The sequence below is a fragment of the Heterocephalus glaber genome, unplaced genomic scaffold (assembly GCF_053883595.1).
Source record: "Heterocephalus glaber isolate CG9 unplaced genomic scaffold, H.glaber_assembly_v1.0 deba00001532, whole genome shotgun sequence".
NCBI lineage: Eukaryota > Metazoa > Chordata > Mammalia > Rodentia > Bathyergidae > Heterocephalus > Heterocephalus glaber.
The window spans coordinates 29,685,126-29,702,398 of record NW_028258330.1 but is presented as its reverse complement, the minus strand read 5'-3'; the positions used below and the strand labels follow the sequence as shown (position 1 = coordinate 29,702,398).

General features: G+C 41.2%; 1 protein-coding gene across 4 annotated transcripts in view; it reads right to left on the bottom strand.

The window, feature by feature from the left end:
- Positions 1 to 17,273, bottom strand: part of Dhx35 (DEAH-box helicase 35) — an 85,324-nt gene that overhangs the window by 30,977 nt on the left and 37,074 nt on the right. For all 4 annotated transcript variants that reach the window (XM_087188987.1, XM_087188989.1, XM_087188988.1 and 1 more), the window contains exons 8-12: positions 14,926 to 14,985; positions 8,482 to 8,594; positions 7,532 to 7,628; positions 6,379 to 6,537; positions 3,882 to 4,092 (exon numbers count right to left, since the gene is read on the bottom strand). In XM_087188987.1, the coding sequence (XP_087045113.1) occupies positions 3,882 to 4,092; positions 6,379 to 6,537; positions 7,532 to 7,628; positions 8,482 to 8,594; positions 14,926 to 14,985 (640 nt within the window). The remainder of the gene's footprint in view (positions 1 to 3,881; positions 4,093 to 6,378; positions 6,538 to 7,531; positions 7,629 to 8,481; positions 8,595 to 14,925; positions 14,986 to 17,273) is intronic.

Below are 17,273 nucleotides of genomic sequence, written 5' to 3'. Positions count from 1 at the left end.
TTTAAAATAAATCATCAAAAACTGCAAAGAGAAAATAACAAATGACCAAATCTTATAAAAACCAAAAAGTGTCCAAACTTCATTTTTTAAATCAATGAGCCAAGCACAATGTCACACCCGGACTCTGATGCTGACTCAACTAGATTAATGAATGCTTATATGTCCCATCAGAACAAAAGGTGACCTCAAACAGGAAAAAGCAGATTCCAAAACGGGAGAGTCAGGAAAAGGGTTGAGGAGAGACAGAGACTTTGAGAGGTCTTTTTACAAAACCTAGATAAAAACGGGGGGGGGGGGGGGGGGGAAGAAAGATAAATCATTTTGAATATATCAGAAAGCTTATAGATTAAAGAATGCTCCACCCACCAAATCCTCCCACATCAGTCAACATTTTAACAGATAAACACCCTCTTTCAACACCAGGTTGGCCAGACCTCTACTGAGATCATAAAGCTTTAGTACAATAAAACAAAAAAAAAGGTGTCATGAAGAAATAGTACTATCACTGAAGAAATTCAAAAGCATTTTGAGAAAACAGACAGACAATATGTGGACTGTGTAATATAAATCAGAAAAAGCACTGATCTAACTGGAAGGTTCTAGATGATGAGCAACAGCACAAAGTTCTGAATGGATACTTTTCAATTACTTTTAAAAAATTTTTTTATTTTTATTTTTTGTATATCCTTTTATTGGTACATTTTAGGTGTACAATATAATGACATTCATCATTGGAAATATGCACCTTTACATACTCTCTTGGTTCTTATTTTTCCCCCTTCCCCTGCCCTCCCTTCAACCCCTCCATCCCTCCCTATTTACAAAGACTTTGTTTCTAGTTTTTCATTTTCTCATATTCATTCCATTCCCTTCTTTCCTTTCCCCTACCCCTCCCACTTCCCCTTCTCCTTTGCCCCTTTTCTTCCTATTTCATATTATCTATTCTACCTTTTAGTCCTTCTTTACACTATCAGTTTCTCACACCAGAGAAACTATTCAGTATTTACACATGTGTGTCCTATTTATTTCACTTAAAGGATACTCTTCAATTTCAAGAGCAACCCTGGATAGGACTTTTTGGTAGAAGAACCACACTTCACAAGCACACCCACCACTGGCTAAGAGATAAGTAAGGTCATCAGATGAGAGAGCAACCTGCTGAGAAGACACAGAAAGCAGGTGCTTCGGAGGAGTTCAAAGCACTGACTTTTCAGAGGCCTCAAGAGCCTCATGCCTAGGCCAGGAGCTGCAGAAGAAACACCCAAACTGTTTGAAGAGCTTCAGTAATAGGAAGGGGCTTGACCAAGACCAGAAACTGCCCTGTAAGGAGGAACAGACTAGGTCCCACTGAGTGGTCCTCCCAAAGAGAACTGGAGGCTCAGGGAAAGGAGGAAAGCACGGTTGATGGAAGAAACTCTCAAGCAGCAGAAAGAGTTGCCTTTTGAGAGGACTTGAGAGGTAAGGAAGGTCTGTTGGGCTGAGGAAAAAGCCTAAGGAAAGGAATCAAAGGGATGAGTTGGGGGGGGGCGGGGGATGTAGGGAAGCAGAGAATACATTCAACAAGAACACAATTCACATGCCTGTAATTTCAACACCCTGGGAGGCTAAGATAGGAGGATCACAAATTCAAGGCTGACCTGGGAAAATTAGCAAGATCATTGCAACTTAGCAAGATCCTGTCTCAAAATTTAAAAATTTTAAATTTAAAAAATAAAAAGGGCTGGGTTTATTCCCTAGTACCACCACAAAAAAAAGGCACCATGGTTCAGCTGGGAAGGACAGATATAAATGGAAGGTTCTCCAAAGTCATACAGGGTCTGAGTAGATAGCAGCCTGCTCAGAGGTGTGGAAGCCCTTCCTGAAAGCTCACTTTCCAGCCTGACGGTTAGACACTAATGTATCTACTATCATTCCACGGTCCTTCCCCAACCCTACTTCCACTCAAACCATTCATGCTACAAGACTTGATGGCTTTTATCCAAATCCACCTGCTTACCTCAAGTCCACATTCATAGTATATGATTTCCCTGACACTGAAATGATAGTGGCCATTTCCCTCTTAAAATTAAGCAAAGTTCCTTAATAAGTTAAACACAGAACTACCATATGATCCTGCAATACCCAGAAGAATCAGAAACAGGTATGCTGGTCCATGTACATGCATGTTCACAGCAATACTAATGACAACAGCCAAAATAAAGCAAAGCCCCTGGGTTCAATCTTCAGTATTGCACAAAAAAAAGAAAGAAAAAATTGCAATAAATAAACTTAGACACAAAAGATCACATAGTGTATACTGAACAAAAAGATCCATAGAGGCAGAGAGGCAGAACATAGATTGTCAGAGACTGGAGGTAAGAAATTATGGGAAGAAATTCCTTAATAAGGAAAGATTTTGCATGGAAATGGAAATGTTTTCAAACTAGAAAAGAGGAGTGGTTGCACGTTGTTGAGTATAGTAAATGCTAGTGAACCTCTGCCTGGTGGGATGAAATCTAATCTCCAACACTGCCCCTTCACCAGCACAACTACTGGGCTTCCAAGATCACACTCTAAGCTGGGCACGGTGGCACATGCCCATAATCCCAACACTCAAGAGGCTGAAGGAGAAGATCATCACAAGTTCAAGGCCAGCCTAAACTACATAGCAAAACTATCTTTAAAAAAGAAAAGAAAGAAAGAAAAAGGACTTTGAAAAGAGATCTGGATTCAAATCCTGGATCACACTTGAATACCACCTCACTTGTGAAATGCTTCCCAGCTCTCCAGCAGCGGGACATGAGCCCTGCTCTGTTTCCAAGGCTCCCTTTCTTCTACAGGGACCCTATCACAAGGTAACACGCTGGCATGTTTGTGGGTCTGCCTCCACCACTAGACCATCAACCACATGGCCACAGACTATGGCTTACCTAGCCCTAGAGCCCCAAGTGCTGGCACCATGCTCAGCATGCAGCAGGTACTCTGTAAACACTCACTAAGAGAAAGAATGAGGGCTGGGGAATGTAGCTCAGTGGTTCAACGCTTGCCTCGCATGCTCAACACTCTGGTGCCATGTAAAAAAAACAATTATGGCAAGAACTGAACAAAAATGATGGCAACTAAAAGGAAAAGGAAGAGATAAACAGCAGAGCTGAAACCACCAGACTTGATGAGAAACTGCAGATAAATACTGGATAAAGGAGGGAATTAATATCACATGGAACTTAAGTCTATAATACTCAGCAAAAATCTCAGTACTTGTCCCCACAAAAAAAAAAAAAAAAAAAAAATAGAGAGAGAGCCGGGGGGACAGCTTTGGGTATGTCATCTCTGGTTAAGGCTATTTCTACCCTGGGAAACAAGCTTCTCAAGGGCTGGACTGTCTTTGTCAGGATTTAATTCTGCTCCTTCAGAGCCTAGCACAGTGCTTGGCACAGAGTAGGAGTTTGCCAACTATTTGTTTGCTGTGAGTGAGTCTCAGGACAGATCCTCATTCTAGCTCAGAAGAGAGCGACCAGAACCCAGTGTGAGGTCCTACAGGATTTGGGGATCTCGGAATAAGAAAACAACCTATTAAGCTAAGGGAAAGGTAAGAAAGAATCTGAGACACAAAGCCCACGCATCAGGGCCACCTGGCCACAGAAGAACCTAGGTCCAGAAATTAGGTTAGAACAGGGACAGCAGTCAAGGGAAATCAGGGGCAGCTTTAGCCAGTGGTGAGTATAAGCAAAACCAGCTGTGCGTACAGTGAGGAAGACAGCGGAGTGAGATCACACAGGGGTCTGGAGGGAGGGGTGGATTTTCTGTTAAGTTCCTCCCCAAGGGATAAGTATGTGCTATATTATCCAATGCCTAGGCTAACTATGAGAAAGTCAAAAACCCTTAAAGAAAGCCATACTAACCTGTGTAAAGGCGATAGCACTTTCCCGAGCGGTTGCGCCCACCACGTCCTGCTCGCTGGTTGGCTGATGCCTGGGACACAGGTACCACCACCAAGCACTCAATAGCTGTCCTGGGATTGTAGGCGCGCAGCTTCACGAAGCCACAGTCAATCACATACACAATGCCACTGATTGTAATGGAGGTTTCTGCCACGTTGGTGGCCACTATCACCTATGTTACCCACAGAAATAAGAAAAATCATTTTATTCTTTCACTTTAAATAGTTAAAAATTCTAAAGATGTAATATTTCAAATACTGTGAATCTGCAAGGCAGTTTAGCATGTTATGGTTTAGCTCTAGAATGGTCTGCACAAGCCTCATGTGTCCCAAGGTGGGGTTCTGGAAGATGATCAAAGAGTGCTACACTCATCAGTGGATTAATCAACTGATGCCTTCATAGCTGATGTGCTATTAGGAGATGGGCTATGCCTACCACGTCCTGCTTGTTGGTTGGCTGATGCCTGGGACACATGCATCACCTGTGGTGGTTGGAAAAGGCAAGTTGCTAGGGGTATAACTTGGAACAGTATATCTCCCTCCCTGGGTCCTCCTTTCTCTCTCTGGTTCCTGGCCACCATGATGTAAGCAGCTTTCCTCTACAGCAGGCCCTTCTACCATGCTGTTTCTGTGTTTGAGCCATGGACTGAAACTTCTGAAACTGTGAGCCAAAACAAACCTCTACCCCTTTAAGTTGCAGATGTTGAATATTGTGTCCCAGCTACAAGAAAGGAACTAAAACAGGGTATTATGAAGAGTACAAGTTTCAGAGTTGGGTAGCCTGGGCTGGGATTCTCCAGAATCCTGTGACCTTGAACAAGTTCCTTAACCTCTTGGCCATCAGTTTTCCTCATCTACATAAGAATATTTACCATCTTCCCCAAGGTTGCTGAGGAAATTAAGTAAGATATATACACAAAGTGATTAAAACCTAATATAGTACAGGTACAGGGTATTCAACAATGTTAGTTTTTTTTTTGTACAACCAAAGTAAACCTTCATCTTGTATGGGTAATTTATGTATTCCTTCACATTTTCTGAGGGTCTGCATTTGGTTCTTGTAGGATGAACAAGATAAATGAAGCCCTACTCTCCTGGAGTTTATGTTCTACTGTTAGTGTTCGGAGAGGAAACATGGTAAAGAAAATGAATGGATAACTTCAAAATGAGACAAATACCAGGAAAAAAAATACAACCTGGTAATATGTGATATACAGTATTTACATAACAATGGCACTCCTTTAGATTGGATAACCAGGAAAAGCCTCTCTGAAAGAGGACTCTGAGCTGAGACCTTAGTAACAGCAAGCAGTCAAACTACAGAGATCTAAGCAGAAGCTACTGCTCAAAGAAAGAAGAAATCACCTGTGCAGCCATCATACAAAGTAAGTACAAGACGAGCTTAAGGACTGGCATGGGGCCCAGCTCATGTGCAGTCTCTGGGGAAGTATTTGTATTTTACTCCAAATACACTGGGTGCTGCTGCTACTGGAGGGTTTTAAGTGACAGGATATATAAAATATAAATAAATAAATATCAGAACTTTTTTTCAGGTCCTTTAAATTTTATAAAATTATTTCATAAAATCTCCCAAACATGTTTGTATAGTAGAGAGTTAAGGTTTTATGTTATAAAACCATCTATTACTATTACTATTTATTACTATTTATGTTTTACAACTACAAAAATCAAGACTTGAGGTTAAGTAATTTATCCTGGAGCACACAGCAACTCGGGGGTGAAATCCAGGTCTCCTAAGGGGCTGGCTGCAATTCATGTTTGAGTATACAGACACAGGTTGCTTCATCCCAATGGCCAAGCCCATGGGTACCCTCTTCCAAATGGCCCAAAATTGGGAATGGCTCCTCAGTCCAACTCTCATCTACTTTATTCTCTGCCACCCTCTGTGCATTCCTAATCTAACTGAATGAAAAGGACAGAAAAGCCCTAGGAGGACAAGGAGCAGGAGTCAGGCTAGCTGACAGATGGCTCCTTCTAACCATGCTTCTTCCCACCACACCCTTCCCCACCCCAATTTCAAGGCTAAATATTTTTAAGCCACACCTTGAATTAATTGATTTAAACTCGGCTCTACTTTGGGCAAAACTGATACTCATAACAAATGATTCAGAAACCACTGGTAGTAGCTTATCTATTGTTCCTGACTGACCACAAACCACCAAGGCAGTCCCTTAAGCCAAGGTAGTATCATGTCATGGGAAACAGAAGCAAAAGAGAAGTCACCTTCTTTGGGGCAGGTTTAGAAATCTTCACAACATATTATTTACGGTATGCTTTTACGATCTACTACACAGAAACATGGGCCTGAAATTCTGAAAAATATTTCCTATTTAGAAAGCTTAGCTTCAATTAAAAAAAAATTTTTCAGTGCATGGCAAAAGGGCACCAATATGATTATAAATGACTGGAGACGCCCTTGGTTATCAAGATAGTCTTACCTTCCTCACACTGCGTGATACCCTCTCAAACACTTTCATTTGCTCAAACGAAGGCAGTCCTGCATACATAGGGAGCACCCGGAGGTGTTTCTTCATCCCAGTGCGAGCTAGCGCTCGGGCCTGCTCGATCAGCATAGACACAACAGTTTCTACTTCTTCCTAAACATTGAACCAGGAACCCAAGAAACAAAGATCAATCTGAAGCATGTCATTTTCTCACACTGAGACAAGAAAAGTTGGGATCAGGTTTTTAATTTGGGTCAGATTCATGAACTTTAATCAGATATCCCACTCTAGGATAATATTTAATCAGATGCTACTGAACAACTGTGCCAAAGGAATGAAAATTTCTAACTATAACATTAATTACTGAAACTAAACTATCTGCAGGTAACAGCACTATCAATAAATTTTTTTTACAGTGACCAATTTACTCAGTTTTCTATGTACTGTAGCAAACAAAGCCGTTTTATGCACATGGACAAGTTGTGGCCAATAAAATCGATAAATTTTCCCCAGAAAAGACCAAGCACAGAAAATGTTTGGCAGTGGAAAAGATTACAGCTGGAGAAGGTTAATTCTGAACAGTATTATAACCCTGAGGCAGCACTTGGGCTTATTTGGTTGTTTTTCCAGTAATGTGGCCTCTTACCATCCTCAGAATGAGCTGTAAAAATGTCACGGGGACACTGGGTTTATGGCAACAGCAATATGCATGCAGCAAAATGCATCTAATGTACTACTTAATGTAAGCAAACAAAATAATAGCCCACTGACTCAACTATCTAATTTATTTTGGAATCAGCTGATAAATCTAAAATATAGTTTACCCTCTTCAGACAGAACAGGGAGGAATTAATGACTCCCTGACAATCCAGTTGTTAGATGAATGACATCAAACCCAACAATTTTTTTATCCAATTCATACAAAATACAACAAATATGAAATAAATGTCTAAGTAACAGCACTCTCTATTAATTCTGAAGCATGTCATTTTATCACTCTGAGACAATAAAAGTTGGGATCAACATTTTAATTTGGGTCAGGTTCATGAACTTTAATCATCCCACTCTGGGATGATATTTAGCCAAAGTCAAAGGAACAACTGTTGCCGTAACTCGTCTGTTCATCACAGAGGTCCAGAGGAATTACCTGGCCAGTAAGGAAGGCTAATATGTCTCCATCTCCCTCTGTCTGGTGAATTTTCACCACAGTTTCCACAGTTGATTTGATATAATCTGGAACAGGACTGAAAAGATGATGAGACAAATTTATCATTAGAATATGCTCATTAGTTAGAAGTCAATTACTCTAACAATCTGGCAGCAAGACCTCATGAAAGTTAGTTTAGGCTTGCCCAGGCAGGTAATTAGCACATACACAAGGAAAATAAACATTCTTTTCTTTTTTTAAAATTAAGCATTAAAAAATAATCCATAATTACTAAGATTTATAGCTATATTTGCAAAATAAAATAAAGATTACATACCCATATATAGATGTGCTATTTATGCATACAAAGATGCCAGGCCAGGAAACTAGGGCTGGGGTGCCAGTGCTGAGGTTCACCTCTTCCCTGCCCGTTTTCCCTCCTGGCCATGGCAACACAAATGAGTTGGGTGAACAGAGCCAGAAGACATGCTCCCCAGCTAAGGCAACTCAGAAGTCAGGTTCACAGCTCTGGATTTACCAGGCACTGCACCTGGCCTTGGTCTCTGTTCACCCAGTGACTAGCTACGGGAATTAGACTAGCCTCTTTCTTCCACAAAGGGGCTCCTCTGAAAAGTACCAACCAGGCTTTCTTGCATCCTTGGAAACCCAAGTTCAGCAAACTTTTAAGCCCCTCCCCTTCAGCCTTTCACCACTTTGCTCTTTCCAACAGAGTTACCGACCACAGATTCATGCAAACTTGCATGCTAGTGTCAAGAGTTTAAAATAAATGCAACAACGTTGTTGAGCAGGGTTTCAGAACATTCTGCCAATGATAGGAGACACCAAAGTGCTCCTCATCACCCTGAGCTTCGAGCAGGTGCACTTCTCTGTCATTCCACATCAACCCTAGGTTTCTAATCACCATCATCAAAAATCAAGCACCATCAAACCTTTGTAGATAAAAGATATCCACTGGAAATGTTCGCCCCTCCACTGTAAGAATCACACATGTATCCCTGGTTGGGTCACTGGTTTCATTTTGATTAAAGAAATCCTGAAATTTCTAAAAGAAAAAGAAAAAAAAAACAATCATTTACTTCTCTTTCACACACAAAAAAAGTTCACAGTATGTCATGCAATGAAAAATATAAAACTAGCAGAGAAGAGGCAGGTATAGGGATTGGATATATTTAATACCAATTATGCATTACAAAATTTTTTAAATTTACATTTTTCTTATTGATATTATGGAGAAACATATTTCAATGATAGACCCACTAAAGGTTTGATAAAAATAATAAAGATCAGATTTCAAAACTACATTCAGTGATGCATCTGAGTTAACGTGTAATTGTATTGGGCCAAGGATTTAGCTCAGTGGTTCCGGTGCCTGCCTTGCAAGTGGAAGGATCCGAGTTTGATCCCTGGTACCAAGACAAAAGAAAAAAAAAAAAAAAAAACCCAAACGTGTAATTGTATTACTTATTTTATTCAACTGAAGATTAGGTCAACGTGTGATTCAAGTTCAATACAGGTTAAATCAGATGGATGTATACCTCTAATGTGGAAGGCACAGATCTGGTCAAATGAGACTATCAATTTATAAAGAAAACTTTCACTTCTGCAAACAATAGGTATGTTCCTGATAAACATTTACTATAATTTCCCAAAAGATTTGAAAGAAGGTGCTCCCTCCATCTTACATGCCCCACAGAAGTTCACATAATGCTCTGCAGAGGAAGGTCACCCACCATATTCTTCCCTGACACTCCAACAGTACCCTGTTGGGAGAAGTTGCTCGTGGCAGTTTCTCTCAAACTGATGGTCACATCCTACTCAATGGCACTTGAGCACCAGGCTTGCAGCCTAGGTCAGGCCAGAAAGCTCTGGCTGGTGACAGCAGGAGACACCACTAAACATCCCCTACTGGAGAGTGTCCCCAAGATATGCGGGAAGCTGACAGTGACAAGAGCTGAGTGACTGAGTAACCACACTGACAAGAAACTTAACACTAGATAGGACGCTACTGGTGCCAGCCTGTGAGAGGACACAAGACATCCAGTTTGGTGGAGTACTCTGTTATTTGATTCTGAATGACCTTCTACTCCCCAGCTATTTCACTTTCCCTAAGGTCTGACTATGTAACAGCAAGGCTTTATTTTTACTTCCCTATGTTCTGTTTAAAAAATATGTCTAGCCTTGCTTCTAGGAATGCTAATGCCCAGAAGCTACACTAGTGAATGGCAGCAAGCACAAAGTGAACAGGCTTGAAAGAACTTCTAAAAGAGTCCATTGGATTTAACAATACACTGGCAAGCTACACATTCAACCAAGGTTATGTCCAGCAAGAGGAAGCACAGACATCTGAGTGTCTTATGCCAAGAAAGGGCATCACACAGCACCACCCTTCACTTTCCCTTTGGGTCAGTTTCCTTCAAGTCACTTCAGTGTTCCCAAGGCCCTATAACACGCAGAGCATAGGCACAAATGAAAATAGATATCCCACCCCACCTCCCCAAAATAAACAGTCCAGCCGCAGATGGTGGTACACGCCTGTAATCCCAGCGCTCTGGAGGCTGAGATAGGAAGATTACCACTAGGCTACATAGTGAGTTCAAGGCCAGCCTAAACTACAGAGAGAGACCCTGTCTCAAAAAAAACCCCAAAAACAAAACAAAAAATAAACAGTTCAGAGAAGACAGAGATGCAAAAAGCTTTTCACAAAATTACCTCAGGAAGAATGCCTATCTGACCACAAAAAAGCTGCAATTTACAGTCTGAGAGAATGAATAATCACTAACTACTGGCTTGCAGGGAAGGCTTCAGGGAGGCAGCTCTCTTCCTTGACTGAGCCCTAAAGGATGAAGAAGGTTACTACTGGCTCAGGATGTGGACTAAGACAAAGACAGCCCTGACAGGAGGGAGGTCACCATCTAAGGCAGGCTGCCCACCTTCAAGTTAGCTCTTGCATATAACATATGGACAAACTGCTATCCACCTGCAAGGTGGTTGCAGGGTTCAACTGCAGTATGTTTGAGAGTCCATAGCACAGGTCTCACCTACAACAGGTCTCAGTAAGGGTCTGCAAGTATCACTCTGACAGGGCTCAAATGCCATGCTGTGATGGGCAAGACTAGGAGGGCGGTAAGGATGGGGTCGATATTACCAGATCTAGTTCTGGACAGCAGACTCAGGTGCTGTTCTGGAGAGAGGCAGAAATAAGAAACTGGGGGCAAGTGGACTAATTAAGGGAACTATTAACAGTTCAGGGGAGAGGGTGAGAGCATGGATTCAGGCAAAGCATTCCAGAGGCACAGCTAGGTGCCAGGACAGGCAGGCCCTGACAATCAGTGAGCCTGTGCACACACGTTCGTGTGAGAAGAACAATAGAACTGCTACTTAATCAGGGATGAAAACTTCCTAAAGTGGTGGTGGAAGTCTTGGGCCTGAATGACTGTGATCATGAGAAAGGGGCTGAGACAGAACCCGAGAGTCAACAGCTATGAGTTTCGGTGGTCTCTGACCAGTCAGCAGCTGGACAGCAAAGGCTAGCACACGGGAGTGCAGTCAAGGCTGCCACAAGCACAAAGCTGACTTGAGGTCACAGTGGTGGGCAGCTTCAAGGAGGAAGGGCAGCTATAAAAGGAGCTAAGAATGAAGAAATCAAGGAGGCAGGGGAGAGGAGAAAGCAGGACCCCACAAGCTGCAGGCAGAGCAGAAAGGTTTCAGGAAGGGCTCAATGGACAGAGCTACATGTTACCAACCAGGCACAGAGAATGGGAAGAGAGGCGATGCCTTGCTGATGTTGGAGTGGGTGGCTACACTTCAGCTGCTCAAGAATACATGCTGCTGATGTGCAGAGATAGGCAATTACTCTTCCATGAAAAACAATGCAGTGTATACTGTGAAGGCATAAGATTCTTATATTTAAGATCTTTATCCTTCATCTTTATTTGGAAATGTAAAATAAAAATAAAAGCAAACAATATAGTATCAACAATACATGAATCTTAAGGCAGAATCAAGAAAATGGAAGAGTGAAATGAGTTGTTCCATACACCTAGAAGAGTCTGAGTGGGGCTCACAGGAGGTGGAGTCACAACATAGACACACAGTAAGAAACACAAGACATAAAGGAAGAGGACAGTCTGTGAATTGCAGTGTAAGTGATGTGGGCTGTCTTCCACCTCACCATGGTTTCCTGCCCTGGTAGCTGCTCCTTCCTGACCCAAACAAAGGGGCTCCCAGCAGCCATGTCTACTCATCACACCCACCCTCAGTCAGCACCCTCTGGTCTACCCAGATTGACCCAGGTTGGCAACCTAACCCCATATGACCCCAGGATCCTGCTACAGGATTCTGAGAGAAATTAGTTTCTCTCCTAGTAGTTGGACCTGTGACAAAAGACTGTGGGAATTGTCAGCAACCATGTTCTCTGCCATCTGGATAAGAGCAAATAAAAGAAAAACAATTCCATAAGAAACAATGGTCAAGAAATATTCTGTAATTACATCTGCTCTTGGATGTAACTGCTCACTTCACTGAGCTTACAGTAACAGAGCAGCTAAACCAATCCAGGCAATTATTTGATCAGCCCCCATCATACCCTGCTTGTCTCCACGTCCCGGCTGCAGTCACTGATATCTTCATCTGTAGGCACAGCCACCCCAGCCCTTGAGTGAAACCAGAGCAGGCGGCCTAACAGTAGCCCTTTCCCTCTAGGAAGTTTGGAGTTAGCCTATCATCACCAGACCAGCAGCTGGGTTCAGGGATGGGTTCTGTGCACCCATGGGCCTCCAGATGAAACTGCTGCTTAAACCATAACCTCCCCCTTCCTACACAGTGCTCCTCACTCTTGCCTTCTTCAGCCCAATCATATTCTCTTCCTCACCCTCATACTCTCACATATGAACTCACATAACACACCCACATGGACCTATCCACCCCACACCCTCACCCAGGATAGACCCACACACTGATTCTCAGGTAAGGATGGAATGAAGGACTTAGCTCCCCACAGACCAAGCTGAGTGCTAATGAAGTCCCACCATGCCCTGCAGCACCACTTACTGAGGTATAACAAACCTCCTACACTCTGCCTTCCTAGAATGTTTGTTTAAAAAAACAAGCAAACAAAAACCAAGGCACTTGCAGGACACCAACTGCATCAAAATGAAAAGAGGCTATGTTTTAAATCTCTATGCCTCACCAAAAGAGAATAAAAAGCAATTGTGAGCAATTAGTAAATATTAATTAGCAATGGTTCTAAGAAAAGACTTGGACATTATAGTCTTCACTGCAACAAAACCTGCTTGGAGCAATTTTTAAATATAATGTAGAGTTTTTTAAGGAGAGAGAAGGAGGTGAAGAAGATCAGAGGTAAAACAGAGATAGTCTGTGCAGCTTGGCCATGGAGGAGGGAATTGGAGATGAAGTCAAGGATGGTCCTCAGAGCAGTGTTCCAGCAGACACCAGGAATAAGGAGAAGAGAACCACTAAAGAGAGGACCAGGAGCTTTAATCCAAAAGCTCTCACAGCCAGCCCTAAGACAACAGGCTGTGAAAAAGTTTGAGAAAATAGCCTGGGTACACATGCAGATATCTCTCTTAATTACGCTGAGCTTCTAATCTATCCAAGTTGTTTGCAGTGCATTCCTGAAGCTGCAGGAAGACTAAGGGAGGAGAAGCCAGGGGCCAGACCTTCTTCACATCTCATCTGTATTACAGAAGTGGCCTCCTGACTAATGTCTCCACATCTACTATTGAGTCTTCTACACAACACACAGAATGATCTTTCTAGAACTCAAATATGATGAAGTCACTGCCCTCCATGGCTCCCAACCAGCTGCACAATGGAATCCACCCTCCTTTGGTTATTAGCCCTTCTATCACAGAACTCCTGCTGACCTCTCCATATTCCTGGTTAATTAAAATACATTCAATCCAGGTACCTACTCAGTGCCAGACACAGAGTAGGGATAAAAACATCAGTAAGACAAAGTCCCAAACTTCACAGAGCTTACATTTTAGTGACAGGAGACAAACAAATACTTGGATAACGCATCTGAAGTTAGGATGTGCTAAGCACAAACAGAGAAATTCAGCCGAAGAGGATAGAGAGCAATTTGGCAGTTTTCAATAAGGAGACAGTCTGACCAGGGCTGCAATAAAATGATGGGAGAGCCATGAGGCTATCTGTGGGGAAAATGGTCTAGAAAGAAGCCCTACTCCACCTCCAGAACAGAAATGTGCTTGGTTCTTTCTGTGGAACAGCAAGGAGACCAGTACGGCTGGAATGGAGGGAGCACTGCAGAGAAAGGAAAGAGATGATGTCAGAGCCGTGGGTGGGGGACAAATCACCTTTGGAGGCCTGGCAGGCAAGGTAAGACCTGAAGCACCCTGAACTCAGTTTCTCACTACTGTGGTTCTGAGCATGCTTAGGAAGCCCTTCCCACCTCTGCCCATCTGGAAAAGTACTGTGCACCTTTCAGAAAAAGCCCATCGCAGGGGCTGGGATTTAGCTCAGTGGTTCCGGCACCTGCTTTGCAAGGGCAAGGTTCTGAGTTCGATCCCCGGTATAAAAAAAAAAAATCTTTACCAAGATACTCATGTAACGGTACAAGATCCCAATAATGTATGTAAATGTATTTTATACCTAAAATGTACCAATAAACTTAATGGTGGGAAAAAAAAAAAAGAAAAAGCCCATCGGGGATGTCACTTGCTTAGTGAAAGTGTCTGGACCCCCCAGTAAGCTGGTGTTAAGCGCTCTCTCCTTGGCTGCCTTAGCACCTTAAACACATTAAAGAGTAAACATCTATTTGTGTACCTGCTTCCCTCCAGGAGTATGGAAGCATACAAATCACCTGGAGCTAGAACAATGCTGAGCATATATAAATAACAAGTGGTCAAAAATATTTGTTGAGTTGAACTAAGGTTTGAACTAAAATATTAGTCATCAAGAGAGAAAAATAATGTAAACATTATAATAAATTTTAACGTGGAAATAATTATATGCACAGGGGAAACTTCACTTGTACAAAAACATCTAAATATATTTATACTATCATCATAAATAAATTTAAGAAATATAGTATCACGCCAAAAAAGGTAATGAAAAGAAACTGCCTATGTGGGGAGAGAAGTAGCATGTAGAGAAACAAGACAAGTACATAATCATGAACTCACTTATTTAATTATAGGCTAATTTCCACCCACAAGTTGAAAAGGAGGATCCTGTGATCATGTGGAATCTAGGATAGCAGATGGCCCCAGAAGGATGGCAGACCATTCTGCCAAAGATGAGTTCTTGCTACAGGTTACTTCTCAAAGATATGTCCAATAATTTCCATGTTCACAGAGGAAAAGGAGGAATAAAAATGCTTTTGCTTTTACCTCTGCATCCAGAGTAGCTGAAGCCACAATCAGTCGAAGATCTCCCCGCTTTTTTTGAATCTATAAAAGAAGACATTAGGAAACAATGATAATGCTATAACGCTTATAGATGAAATAATTTGATATCTGAAATTTACTTCAAAATAATCCAGTGTTTATACTGGGAGGGGGACCTTATCAATTGAACCAAGAATGACCACAAATCAATAACTCCTGATAATAAATAAAACTGAGATCATCATAATATTCTAATTTTGCAAATGTATGGAATTTCTAAAATGAAAGTTAACATAGCTGGGTCAAGCGGCACATGCCCATAATCCCAGCACTTGGGAAACTGAGGAAGAGGATTCAAAGTTCAAAGACAGGCCGGGGATTTAGCTCAGTGGTTCCGCCGCCTGCTTCGCAAGCGCAAGGACCTGAATTCGATCCCCAGAACCAAAAAAAAAAAAAAGAAAGAAAGAAAGTTCAAGGATAGCCTGGAGATCCTGTCTTAAAGAAAAATTTTAAAAAGCTAACAAGAACTTTACACAAAATCTAAATCGGCTTTAAGATCTGAATTTGAATTAACTGAGAATAAAACCATTTTTCCCTGACAAGTAAGTTTTGGGATAGTATGAATCTATGTATACACACATGGTCAAAAGTATAAAAAAATACATTATCCATTCAACCCCTCTAATCCCCTTTTAGGTATTTTTTCAAGAGTTAAGATATCATATTTCAATGATATATGCATACCTATGCTTATAGCATCACAATTTATAATAGCTAAATCTTAAGCAGCCTATATGTCCATTAATAGATGAATGGATAAAGAAAGTGTGGTATTTACACACAGTGAAGTACTTCTCTGCCATAAAGAAGGATAAACTTGGGTCATCTGTAGGAAAATGGATGTACCTTGAGACCATAATGTTAAATGAAATAAATCAAACACATAAGCTTAAATATTGCATGGTTTCTCTTATATGAAAAACCCAAAATATAAATAAAGAACAAAATAAAAGATAATAGAAATCAGGGTGATAGATCTTTTGATAGATTGGAAGGTGCTCAAGAGATGGAGGGAGGGAAGATGAAAAAAGAATTAAGATGTCTTATGTACATGTACCAAACTCCCCATATGGAATGTAATCATTATTTACTGCAAACACGTACCAATAAAAGAAATTTTTTAATATCAAAAAAAATCAAAATGGTTTCTAAAGATAACCTGCTTGTAAAATTTAGTGTGATCCACACACATAATGACAGAAATATTTTTTAAAGTAATGAATTAAAGCAAAAACCAAGGGTAAAATAAAGTGCTTCTGTGTACAGAAAAAAAGCACATTAAAAGCAACTAAATGATAGCACTAAAACAGAAATACAGACATTAACAGTTTTTCAAAGAAAGAGATAATCAACAGACATTGGAGAAATTGTCAAACTTCAGCAAAACATGTAACAACAATGAGGATTTATTCTTCACCAATAACATCCTAAGGATTTATTTTCCAAGGCAAATATTCAGTGCTGTCAAAGATATGAAACAGGCCCTCGTGATTGTTCCTGAGAAGGCAATAACCTTGTAAGAAAATTTCTCATAAGTATCAAAAATCTCATCTTTGGCCAAGTAACAAAACAATAATACAAATAACAATAATACCAGCATCTAAATATCCCAGTTATATACTACTCCACAGCCACTGCGTACAGTTATATAGCATATGCACTACACAAAGATGCCTGGGTGAGGAGGCCAGGAACATCTGAAATCCAGCCCAAATCCCTGACTTAGCAGTGGACATCCTCCCAGCACGGGTGTCTTTTTCTTATTTGCACAAAAACATCTCATGATCTAGTTGTGATGGAATCCTAAGAGTTTTACATTATCTAAGCCTCATAACAAATTACAATGCAGGGCAGCTCTGTTCGAACAGAAACTCTCCTCAATGATGATAACCACTCACCACATAAGGCTACAAAGACCCTAAAAAAAGCCAATGTGAAAGTGGAGCTGAATTTTTAAATTTTTATTCTACCCTCTTGATTAATTAAACATATATAGGCATTACTCATTGGATGTCAGACACTCCAGAAAAGGGATTTGGCCATGGATGAGACAGCGCTTTTCAATCAGCTCAGTTCTTGAAGCAGCTCCTCAGCCAGTACAGCATTCTTCATCCTTTCTACTCTGGAAAATGATAGTGTGAAACGCTTTACGAAATAACAGTGATCATCAGCTGAGACTTGATCTCCCTTATGGATCCTTCCTTGAAAGAAAAGCAATCCTTATCTCCAAGAATATGTTGAATGGGACTTATCTTGAAAAATGCATTGAGGGATAGTCAAATCCATTAACT